This window comes from Maniola hyperantus, chromosome 4 (assembly GCF_902806685.2).
Source record: "Maniola hyperantus chromosome 4, iAphHyp1.2, whole genome shotgun sequence".
Taxonomy (NCBI): domain Eukaryota; kingdom Metazoa; phylum Arthropoda; class Insecta; order Lepidoptera; family Nymphalidae; genus Maniola; species Maniola hyperantus.
Window position 1 is genome coordinate 11,758,050 of NC_048539.1, and position 12,521 is coordinate 11,770,570.

At 38.3% G+C, this 12,521-nt stretch overlaps 1 protein-coding gene across 1 annotated transcript; it reads left to right on the forward strand.

Annotated features, from left to right (window-relative positions):
• The first annotated feature begins 1,313 nt into the window (after nt 1-1,313).
• On the forward strand, nt 1,314-9,819 carry Clamp (Chromatin-linked adaptor for MSL proteins). Its single transcript, XM_034968070.2, has 10 exons — nt 1,314-1,449; nt 1,833-2,130; nt 2,766-2,888; nt 3,639-3,785; nt 4,197-4,331; nt 5,526-5,832; nt 6,229-6,319; nt 6,720-6,796; nt 7,376-7,533; nt 8,254-9,819. Exons 1-10 carry the CDS (start codon nt 1,321-1,323, stop codon nt 8,382-8,384), a joined length of 1,596 nt encoding a protein of 531 aa, XP_034823961.1. The 5' UTR covers nt 1,314-1,320; the 3' UTR covers nt 8,385-9,819.
• The last annotated feature ends 2,702 nt before the right edge of the window (nt 9,820-12,521 follow it).

Here is a 12,521-nt window from a genome sequence, read left to right on the forward strand (position 1 = left end):
AGAAAGACATTACTTTTTTCCAACGATAACGACAACTCACAAGTGACAGACTTACAAATATAGAACGCTATTTTATTCTTTAGATGTAATGAGTTTACATACAAGTATATCACGTTCTAATATTTCCTCATGCAACATTATGAAAGTGTTATAAGTCCCGCAAATTGCTAATGCACGTGGCCGCCTTTTTAGTGACGTCAGCATGAGACTGAAGTTTCGAGCACGAGCTGTAGGTAGATTTCGTAAAACCATCAATCATTATTACAATTTCAATTGTTTTGATTGGCTGAATTTGAGCGACTCTTGTTGCAACAATGCATTATATCCAATATGGAGCGAGCGTCAACCAATCAGAGGTGATTGCAATCGTGACATTGTAGCTGTCATTCTAGCAGCTGCGCGATTGCGGGTATGAGCGTAATATGAGATATTTCGAAATTACAGACAGACACTTCAATTTTATTTATTAGTATAGATTGTAGTTTTTCTATTATATTGCTCAATAATCCCTATAATAATCTCTGGAAACCTATTTCAGTGCTGGGAACACATACCATCGCTAAACTTTTAAATAAATGACGTTATTAAGTAAACCCCCACGGTTTACACCAATGTTACCCATTTCCACTAAGGACAGTTTTACAAATACAAAACCAAAAGCCTCATCTCCGGTTTAAGATTATTAAAAACAATCTGTCAATTTAAAATTGTCTATATTCGCTGCGGCCGCCATTTTATTTGTATCGCCATTTCACGTAATTCGTGAGATGGAGAATTGAGATTTTAGAAGTGAGATAGAAATATTATAATCAAAGCAATGTTTTCAGCATAATTCGTGAATGTTTCGTTGTTAAAATAATCAGGGTAAGGAATTGTGCTACGATTTGTATTATTTTCGTGCCTCTTGCATTTTCTAGCTCCCTTTGAGTCTTTCGTACTTGGAAGAGTCATCGAATTTGCTAATGGCGTCCATAGTTTACTTCAAGCGCGTCTATAGATAGTCCGTCATCCTTTTCTTACATTATATATCGACACTATTCACGGAGACACTGCTTTCATCGCCCGAATGATCTTTTCAGTTGAGTCGAATGATAAGAAATATCCCCCGTTACCTTCGCACTATATGTTTTGGGAGTTTCTCTTTCGTGTACCTATACAATTAGCCGCGCTTTTAAATTTTTCTGTTTTGATTTCTGATTAAATCATTTAGTAGTTCGACAAGTGTAACATAAATGATATGTATTTATTTTTACGTTTAAAGAACAAGTATATATGTGAAGTGTTTTATTAAAGCCCTCTGTGATGGTATAAAACCTCAAAATGTTCACAACAAACGCAGTACAAGCCGGTTCAGTGCCGACCCTTCAATATCAAGAGCACCCACAGAAGTCCCAGGGGAAAAGCATCGAAAATGCCCAGCAGAAGTCTCAACAATCCCAACCTCAGCAGGTACCTATTTACTAACAAAGAAGCTGCCTGACAAGCCCTTTGACATCAACTTTGTTTGATTCAACTTCCACATTGTATCTCTTTTTTGAGTTTGTTTTACTTAACTTTATCAGACTAATATATAAAACAATATGTAATTGTGAAGAACAAAATAATATTTCAGTTTCATGTTTTCATTATTATAAAGAAGTTACTTATCTACTATGATTTATTCATACGTTTAACCCTTTTCCATAAATAAGCAGATTTTAGGATATTAGATTAGATAAAACTGCTAACTATTTTTCAGAGAAAATGTATGTTCTGCCTTTAAAATTTTGTCGATTTTGCTATATAACCAGGCATCATGTATTTATAAATCATGTGACCTTTTGAACTTACAGGAGTTCCCAACATTTTGTTATACAACAAACGTGAATATGATTGGAAAAATAGGAACCGGGACGACCGGGGGTTCCGGAGGAGTTAACATAGCACAACTGACAACGAGCGATGACAAAACATGTTACATAGCACAACCCTTCTCATATAATTATGCATTGGTCAACCAAATGCAATTAGCACCAAACGGAATCCAGAATACCATATCAAATATCAGTTTTAAATGTGATGTTTGTGGCTTGATGTTCGGCCACCTCACTCTATTGAATGCTCATAAGAGGATACATACTCAAGATGCAGGTAATTTACTACATTATTTTACAAAATGATAATTATAATAAGTCGGTACTCGTTTCTCTATCTGTTCTCAGTTCTCCTTGGACTATGGATCTGGAGTATTCATGTTAAAATTTTAGGCTTTGTATTTTTTTGTAGTGACATTCCTTTCTAAGTAAAGAATCTTACTAAAAATTATAAATGTGAAAATGTGTGTTTGTTTGTCCTTCAATCACCCCGCAATGGAGCAACAGGTTAGCGGAAGTTTTTGCATGGATATAGTTGAGGATCTGGAGAGTGACATAGGCCAGAGTGGCCCATCCATAATCCATGCGGACATATTAGTGGGCATCAGCTAGTAATTAAATGTTTAATAATGATGACCTTTGATGGAAAATAATTGCAAGGTGATAAGATGCCAAAAAGGGTTAGCAAAATATCAGTTCAACCACAAAACACAATTATTAGGTGTATTGAGGCAATAAAGTAAATTTTACAACGCGAACTTTAAGCATTTATACAATATATACAATACATTAACATTTTAATTCAACTTAGTACAAGTTTCCTTTAGCAAAAACTAATTTTGGGCATTATCTAAAATCACAAAAAATATAACATATGTATAAGTATGCCTAAAGGAACAAACTATGTTACAGATAACAATATAACAGTGGTGGCAACAGGCGTCAATTCAGGCAACGATGTGGCCATGCCACCACACATCCAGATAATGTCCACAGACTCCAATGATCCACAACAACATCAAATGATACAAGACAGTAAGATTTTAATTTCTTTAAGAGTATTCATACTTTGGGTGATCACATATTGTTGGAAATTGTCTGTCAGAAAATTTTGAACATTAGAAGAATGTTTGGTCTGGCAACATTCTGACAGTATATGCGACAGGTTAAGATAGCAATCGGGGTATCAGGCAGGGCGACGCTCCGCACACCCGCACGTTACCCGCGCTATCGCGCATCAGGTTAGCGCGGGGGCTGTTTGGGTGTTCGGGGCGTCCCCATCCCGATTGCCGTCTCGACCTGTTGCGTACTATAGGGTCCAGTACAAACTGTATGACCAGAGTGCCTCCCGGTGTGCATCCAATTTTTCATAAAAATTTTGAAAGAAAGGATCTCATTATTCAGAGTAAAATTCTTCACTCATTTATTACTTTGATTTTGGTGGCTAGCATATTATTTTTGCCTGGAGAAGTTTGCAGGCGCTAATACAAAAATAATACTTTTATAGAAAAAGTTTGAGGTTCGGTTTCTTTTAGGGAAGGGGATTAGTCAGTCAGTCAGGAGTCTTTTTATTATGTAAAGATAAATGTACTGAAATATAGTCGACGCATTTTAAACTGAGTCGTCGAGTTATCCGTCTGTTTCGCTCGCATTTACAGGTTGTAGATAAGTGCGAGCGAAACAGACAGATAACTCGATGACTCAGTTTAAAATGCGTCGACTATAGCATGTTTTCAACCCTAATTTTAAAGATTTTTTATTAATAAATTATTGCTTGTTTTCCAGCTAAGCCTGTAATCATTGATAAGACACAGTCGAAATGCATCACATGTGGTGGGCCGTTATCCAATAATCCGAAAAGGAAAGGACCAAAACTAATAAGATGCGAAACCTGCATAGCACAGGATAGTGTTGACCAGAGAAATAATCAAAGTAAGTTGTTTCGTTATATTTAATTCGATTTTTACCGCCACTTCGTGAACATGGATTTATGTTTTTAAAGATCCTAAATCCTTAAAAACCTGGTCAACTGCACGTCGCACTCACACAAAGTTCCGTAACATCGTACAAGAAATAACACTTTAATATTTTGGTGTTGTACCACAAATTCACAGTTTTCGGATTTTTCCATTTACTTGTGCTATAAGACATTGCTATCTCCCAAATTTCATGATTAGGGCAATGGGAAGTACCATATAGATTTTGATTCCCTTGATGACTCTTGACAGACATGACAGACAGGTAACGAAATGATCTTAAAGGAGTGCCTTTGTTTCTCTGAAGATATGGAACCCTAAATATACTCAAAAGCATTTAATAATTTGAGTTTTGCTTGTTTGGCAGTGAACGCAACGCAGATATTCGTGGCGGCGGAGAACAACGTGAAGTTCGAGGTGGGCGGCGTGAGCGGCGTGCAGCCGTCATCCGACCCGCTCGCCACCGCGCCGCCTGCGCCGCCGCCGCAGCAGCAGAAAACAGGTACTCTACCGCTCCCGGGACGAGACTCTGGAACACGTACTGATCAAACTACTGCAGCATTGTATCTGCCCAACAAGAAGCCTATATTAGGTCGGTAGGTATTAGGTAGATTCGCTTGTTTGAATTTTGGAGTTTGCTGGAGTGATCCGGCGGGTAACCGCGCCAGACGCCAAGGGTCTCACATACAATGGACGGCTACGTCTTGGGCTGAAATCTATAGAGTGCACTTTGACTTTGCTCAGACTTAAGATTGAGTTAAAACGAGACAGATTAGTCTTTGTCTCGTTTTAACTATATCTTAAGTCTAAGCAGTCTCAGAGTGTGCTCTATAACCCTAAGTGCGGAACAGAAACCCAGGAAGAAGGCTGCTGCCAGAAGTTTGATGAGCTTCTGATGCACATTATCTGCTACTGCCCCACTTTAATGTATACTAGTGACCCGCTCTGACTTCGCACAGGAGAGGATCTATTCCACTCTACGTTGTTTTGGTGTGATTTACACTATTCTCAGTATAATATTAATGTCATTAGAGCCGTGATAACCTTATAGTTAAGAAGTCCGCCTCCTATTGGGAATGTTGGGGGCTCAATCCCAACCTATAACTTTTCGGCGTTAGGTTTGTGCGTTTTATTTTATGCAATTAAATACTTATCACTTGCTTTAACGGTGTATGAAAACATCGTGAGGAAACCTTGCGTGCTTGAGACTTCTCCATAGTGTTATTATGTGTGAAGTCTGACAATCAGCACTTGGCCAAAGTGGTGGACTATGGCCAAACCTTTTCTCATTCTGAGAGGAGACCTGTGCTCAGTAGTGCGCTGGTAATGGCTTGATCGTGGTGGTCATGGGCTGTATTTTATTTTCAAAAAATTAATTATCCATATGAAACTTGCAGTAATGTAACCCATTGGCTAAGTACCTACTGAGTTTCCCGTGGACACAAGTATTGACACGGCACTTTAAAATTGGTGGGGATCACAATCACAAATGCTATTTTCTGTTTGTTTTAGACTAGATGGTGTTCGCGCCTTTATCTGCGTCGATTTAGTCTTTTAAAAAACCCTGTACCAAATTTCACCATTACGGATAAACGGATGAGCCATGAAAACTGTGGCCGCAGACAAACACACTTTCGCATTTATAATATTAGTATGGATAAATGGGAATATTTAAATTCATTAGGATTTTTTTCAGTGCCCGCCGGTCATCATCCTGTGAAAAAGAGAAACTTGGCTTCCGTTACTAAATGTCAAAACTGCAACGGATCGGGCATAGTGTTCATTGGAGGAAATAAAAACAAAAATAACGCATCAAATGCTGAAAAGCCTTTCCACTGCAATATATGCGGAGGATCTTTTTCACGATACTCGTCGTTGTGGTCCCACAAGAAGTTGCATTCTGGTGAAAAGAACTTTAAGTGTGGTGTGTGTGGTATTGCGTTTGCGAAGGCTGTTTACCTGAAGAACCATTCGAGAATACACACTGGAGAAAAACCTTATAGGTAAGAGATTTAATGAATATTTGTACTTGATACTTCTACTTCTTGGGTTAAAATACAAAAGCTCTCTAGCCTCGGACACGAAGGGTTCCGTACCATCGTACAAATGCTGTAATGTTAATGACGGACAGCGCCATCTACATGTGATTTAGCAAACAATTTTTTTTTGAGAATAAGTTTTAATTTTTTTTTGAGATGTAACCACAAATTTAGTGTTATTGGATTTTTTCCTTGTGCTATAAGACCTACCTACCAAATTTCATGATTCTAGGTCAACGGGAAGTACCCTATAGGTTTTGATTTTCTTTTCCTGACAGACAGAAAGAAAATGATCCTATAAGAGTTTTTTTCCTTTTGAAGTACAGAACTTAAAAGTTAACGGGTTATCTTTGTTAACAGATGTCAAACCTGCGGTATGCAGTTCTCACAGTCGCCGCATCTGAAAAATCACGAAAGGACTCATTCGGGCGAAAAGCCTTATGTCTGTGAGGTTAGTTTATAGTTATTACTTATTCGTATGGTTTTAACTTTTAAACTATCTTTGAAACAATATAGCCAAAAATGACCAGATCAAGGAAAAAAATATTTTGATCAAAACTGTGAATTATACCGCTTTCTTGTCGCCAGCTCCTCAATTTATTGTCCACTGTCATAGTGAACTAAAGTGAGGGAACTCTCGGTTTAATCCTGAATCGACGAAAATATAGCTATGATGAGGTAAAATCGGGCTACATGCGTCAAATGTACTCACATTTGACACTTACCAGTGACGTCGAAGCCTCGATGTTTTGTTAGAAGTTCCCGAACTGTCGTGAACTGTGCCATTGCACAGTACTGGCATTTATTGTTGTCATAATAATAATAATTAAATTATGATCTGTTTGCCGCAGGTGTGTGACAAGGGCTTCGCGAGACACGCCACTTTATGGAATCACCGCCGGATCCACACGGGCGAGAAACCTTACAAGTGCGTACCTACATAGGCTGTTATTACGTAATACAGGGTGACCTGGAATTCAATGCTTTGCTTGAGAATAACTTTTCTACGGGCTGTTTAGGAACCAATGAGCCTGCCAACCAGAGGTGTAAAAACTACTGGATTTCAAGTTGTGGTAGTTAGTTGTAGTTGTGGTGGTTTTTGGTTTTCATGACATACACATTTTAAAGTTGTATATTTGGTACTATCGATTTCTACTCCATTGAATTTGCGAGCGGCGCTGGTTGTCGATTTAACCCCGAATCATCGAGTTTCTTTTTAAAAAACTATAAAAATTGTATTTCTAGTCTACTTTCTCTCTCTGTACTAAAAAAACAAAACTCTTTAGAACAAAACAAGTAGTCTAATCTGAAGTTGCAACATGGCGGTTTCGGTCATAGACATTACATACACAACCCTGACTGAGATTTATTTCAAAAAGCAACCAAACAAGAGAAGACAGAGATCTCTTTTTGACAATGCACAGTCATACATGGCTGTCATGTTCAGATTGAACTACTCGTTTTGCACACTAGTGTTCACTAAAGATAATGATGAATTTTGCTCTAGATGTGAGACATGCGGTTCAGCGTTCAGCCAAGCCGCGCATCTGAAGAACCACGCCAAAGTGCATTCCGGAGAGAAGCCCTTCAAGTGCGACATCTGCACTGCCGCCTTCGCTGACCGGTTTGCGCTCAAGCGGCACAGAGGCATACACGACAAGTATGGTGAGTAACAAACAATAGGAAGACCTTCCTCCAGCCCAAGGTCATCGTATCTTGAAACTTGTGTATATGTAAAGTGAACAATTATCGGATAGGTTTAACAACAAAAGAATCACCTGTATTTCAGGTATTTCATAGTAGTAGTAAAAAAAAAAAATCTCTATTACGCTACAAGCATCTGCGAGTAAGAAAGAGACTTTTCATAACACTTTCTCATAGACATGCGCTTATCATAGACAGTACACAAACGCAACGTGTGAATGTGTTGTACGTGCCAGCTCTTGTTAACACGGCCGTACGGTAACAGTGCCATCACTACCCATATGATAAATGCGAAAGTGTGTTTGTTTGTTGGTTTGTCCTCCAATTACGTCGCAACGGAGCAACGGATCAACGTGAGTTTGCATGGGTATAGTGTAAAACCTGGACTTAAATCCATGCAGACGAGTCGCGGGCATCAGCTAGTATATATATTCGAAAGTATGTCTGTCTGTCTGCTAGTGTTACACGCTCATCCGTTTAACTGATGACAGGAAACAACATAGCTTGCATCCCGGGGATGGAAAGACCTGGACAGTGACATAGGCTACTTTTTATCATGGGAAATCAAGTAGTTCCCACGGGATTTTTAAAACATAAATCTACGCGTAATAAGTCACAGGCATCAGCTAGTGCATAATATAACCAAGGTCACATTCAATATATTCTTAATTACTTGTACAGGCCAAACTGCGCCCCTGCCTTCAAGAATACAGCAAGATGAACACGAACACCAAGCGCAGCAGCAACAGAGCAGTGACCAGCAAAACGCACAGCCAGATGTCGAACATCGAGGTCAACAGACAACACTATGAGCTTAGCAACCGTTAGTGTCTATTCAGACAGACCACAACACAGCGGCGAACATGTCAACAGCCAGTGGTCTGAATCAGATGTGAAAGGCTACCTGTGTCTTCGGAACACAGACTCGTATGGTGATCGAAATGTGGTTGATGCAGCATGGTGTTAATATTAGTATACAATTTCTAAACTCAAATGATAGGTCTAAATGTATTGCTCTCTTTAAAGGATAGCACTAGATTAAGAGCTGTCAATTTAGTTTAGTTCAGAGTTTTTATATAACAGAATTAGCCACTCTCGACAGCTGTTAAATGCAACTGCAAATTGGTATCTGTGAATGGAACTACTCATTTCTATACAATTTTGTGCCTGGCGACATTTTTGCTGCTGGTGTGTAAGGATATATTTTTTCAAAATTTGGGGCCCAATTGGTCCAATTTGAATTGGGTCTTATTCAGAAAAAAGCGATTTTACGATCTAAATATTGTATTCCAAGAAAAGCGCAATTAACTTAATGAAATAAGCCTAAAATCCATATTACAAATACGAAAGTGTTTCTGTTTGTCTGCCAGCTTTTCACAGCCCATCTGCTTAAACGATTTTGATGAAATTTGGTACAGAGATAGCTTGCTTCCCGGGGTGACAGGCTACTTTTATCCTGGAAAATCCGAGTTCCAACAGGATTTAAAAAACCTTAATCCACCCAGGCATCATCTAATCATTAGTATAGACTCATATTTTAAATGAAGTCAAATTGTGATTTTCAGTGGTTCATCAATTTCAAAATCAATCATTCATAAATTGCATCTTCTGTTTGAGTTTACAAGTTCACTTATATTATTTATATATTTTATTGATATTATTTTTTGAATTTATTTATATTCATTTAGCTTTTTGCAATGTGACTTAAGTAATCATCATTGATTTTTTAACAACTACTATTGGTTTATAAGATAATTGTTTATTTATAAATTGACCATTCTTAGCAATGACATTCTAAGCATGGACACATCGTGGTATACAAAACAAGAGCCCAAACATGGCACACGTTTCTAAATTCACCCTATTTAGCTTCAACTGCTCCATTTATACATTCCCGCTAACATTCAAGTCCTGTAAACTAACCTCAGTGATTAAGCCGCAATGTAAATCGATTAAGCACTCGAAGCTGAATAAGGTGATTTTAGAAGCAAACTTGAACAAAAAATGGAATGGAGTAGTGTAGCACTATTAATTTTTGGTATTTCTTTAAGAGATTTTTCGTTTTTGTAAATATGAAACTATTATACTATATCTATACTATATAACTATTATACTATATCTGCTCGTCCTGATTCACTGACTGACTGACTGACTGACTGACTCATTTGATCACCTCTTCTGTAAAATTTTGTGGTTTTTTTTACCGATGGTTTCGTATAGAGGACAAGAAATGATTCGGAGGAAAAATATGGATAGAGCTGATGATTGAGGATTTCGGTGAGGAGCACGGCCAGGGTATTGAAGATTGGTGGGGGGTGCTCGAACAAATGTCACTCAGAACTTCATCCAATTGACAGGGAGCTGAAAAATAAAACCAAAATGGCGGATTCAAGATGGCGGCCATACAAATTTCATGGTGTCTATCTCGGAGAATATAAAAGATACAAGAATGCTTCTTTGGCGAAAGATGATCAGGACCCGAAAGTTCGGGATCTTTCTCTTGCCACCAACTTGCGCCACTTCTCTCTAGTAATCTCGTGTACAGGAAATCTAGAACAGCCATTACAGATTGTGCAACTTACCCTATGTAATTTATATTTTGATCGAGTAAAGATAAACAATATTACCTTCGAAGCATGTAATATGTTTTTCTTAACTGGGAAAACTTGCAAGTTTTTTTATTCACTACAAGCTAGCCCTAGATTGCAATCACACCTGGTGGAAAGTGATGATACAGTCTACGATAGTAGCGGGCTAACTTGTAGGGATGGGGTAAAATCCACACCAGTTATAGATGTTTCTATATGGCATCGTACCGGAACGTTAAATCGCTTGGCGGTAGTGGTAAGTAGCCACGGCCAAAGGCCTCCCACCAGCCGACCTAAACCAATTAAGAAAATCTCAATCGGCCCAGCCGGGAATCGAACCCGGGACCCTCGTCATACAAATCCACCGCGCTACCACTGCGCACCGGAGGTCGTCAAAAAATAATAAAATAAATGTGATACAATAATGGCCAATAGATTTTACATTGAACAAAAAAAAGCTACTCCACAGTTTCGTTTTTCCGACATTCATGACGCGCCCTTCCATCTGTCTCTTTCCGATGTGCGTGAGAGAAAGGAATGGGAACATTGTAAATAATTTTAGATATTTCTAGTGTTTTCAATGGTTTTACTAAGTATTTTACACTTTTTCGCATGTTATCTTACGTAAAAAAAATTAACTTATCGGTGGTAAGTCACACCATCTCTTTTCTGCGTCGTTAACGTATTATTTCGGCACTTTTTGATCGCGCATTTAGGCATCTTGACAGCTTTGCAGTCAACATGCGACTACACTAGCGGCACGCTATGATGGCCGGTTTGACACATTACAATAGTGATGTGGAATGTCAATTTATTCTCGAACAAAAAACAATTAAGTTTTGTTTTTGTACCTGATTAAATAGGTTTAATAAAACAAAAATGTATATGTTTATTTAATTTATTTGAACGAACTGAATATTTGAACGAAAATGAATATACATACTTTATATGCACACAAGAAACATATGAATACAAAAGATACCGAAAAAGGTGCCACAAAAGGCCATAATTAATCAGATTCGTCCATACTACTATTTTCACTGTCGTCACTGCTATCATCACATACATTAATAATTATATGTTCGTTTTCTATAATATTATCTATTTTCACATCTCTTTCATAATCTTCCCTTATTAATTTAACAGTTCTATTCACAACCTTTTCCCAGTCTCCTTTAGTCACATGTTCACAAGCTTCTTCTAATAATTTTAGCATTTTTTTTGTGGTAAATGGGGGTTCTGTATTGTGTCTTGCAGCATATCCCTTAATTTGAGCCCACACCAACTCAATCGCATTATACTCACAATGGTAAGGCGGTAACCGTATAACTCTGTGCCCATGTTCTAATGCTATTTCGTCAATGACGTATCGGATCTTGGTTGGTTTGTTTTCTTTTAAAAGACGTACTAATTCCGCTTTTAACATATTCATGTTTGCATCTACGCCATTTTTACGAAGCCATGCGACGATATCAGCTTTCTTTTGGGATTGGGCAGGTGGCTTGTCAATTTGCATCGAGTGGTATGGGGCGTTGTCCATAATTATAATAGATGGTTCAGGGAGGCTACACAACATTGAGGTAAACCATTCAGTAAACTTTTCTCCATTCATGTCTTCATGATAGTCTCCAGTGGTTTTTGACGCAAAAGCCATGAGAGAACCTTCGACAAACCCGTTGATGGTTCCGGCGTGACAAATTATAAGTCGCGATCCTTTTCCTACAGGAACTTTGGAAGTAGATGCTGCTGTGTCATCGTTCCAAGAACGGCCTACAGTATGGTTAGCATTAAGCCATGTTTCATCCAAGAACACAACATTTTGCCAATTTTTGATTTCTTTCACTTGCCGTAAAAAAGTATACCTTGCCATCGCTATATCAAATCTTTCCATCAATATTTTGCGTTTGTTACATTTTTTGTATCGAAATCCAATGGTCTTCAAAATCTTCGTTAAAGAACTTTCCCCACCGAAGAATAATCCAGCTTCCTTCAGTGAATGCACCAACTTTTTTCTTGTTGGATACTCCTTCTGTAAATAGTAGCCGTAAACATGTCTTCGGATAGCATCGGCATCAAAGCTATCGATGCCTACGACTGGTTTTGCTCGTTTTCTCTTTTTTGGTGTGTGAAGTTTATTTTCTTCTGTGCCAGTCTCGCCATATTTTTTTTTAGTTATCCGTCTAACAGTTCGTTGTCCAATATTAAGCGCATCAGCTACGCGTTCAACCACTGACGTTATAGGTAAAATTGGCCCTCCATTTTGAGCTTCACGATCGAAATAGTTACGAAGGCGTATTAGGAACTCACGTGTCTGACTATTTAGAACAGTTCTCTGCGTACGTTCGGTCATATCGACGAAAT

Coding starts and splice junctions, on each gene's coding strand:
- Clamp (XM_034968070.2), top strand. CDS start 1,321: ATGTTCACAACAAACGCAGTACAAGCCGGTTCAGTGCCGACCCTTCAA. Junction 3,786..4,196: donor TGACCAGAGAAATAATCAAA/GTAAGTTGTTTC, acceptor CTTGTTTGGCAG/TGAACGCAACGCAGATATTC. Junction 6,320..6,719: donor AAAAGCCTTATGTCTGTGAG/GTTAGTTTATAG, acceptor TGTTTGCCGCAG/GTGTGTGACAAGGGCTTCGC.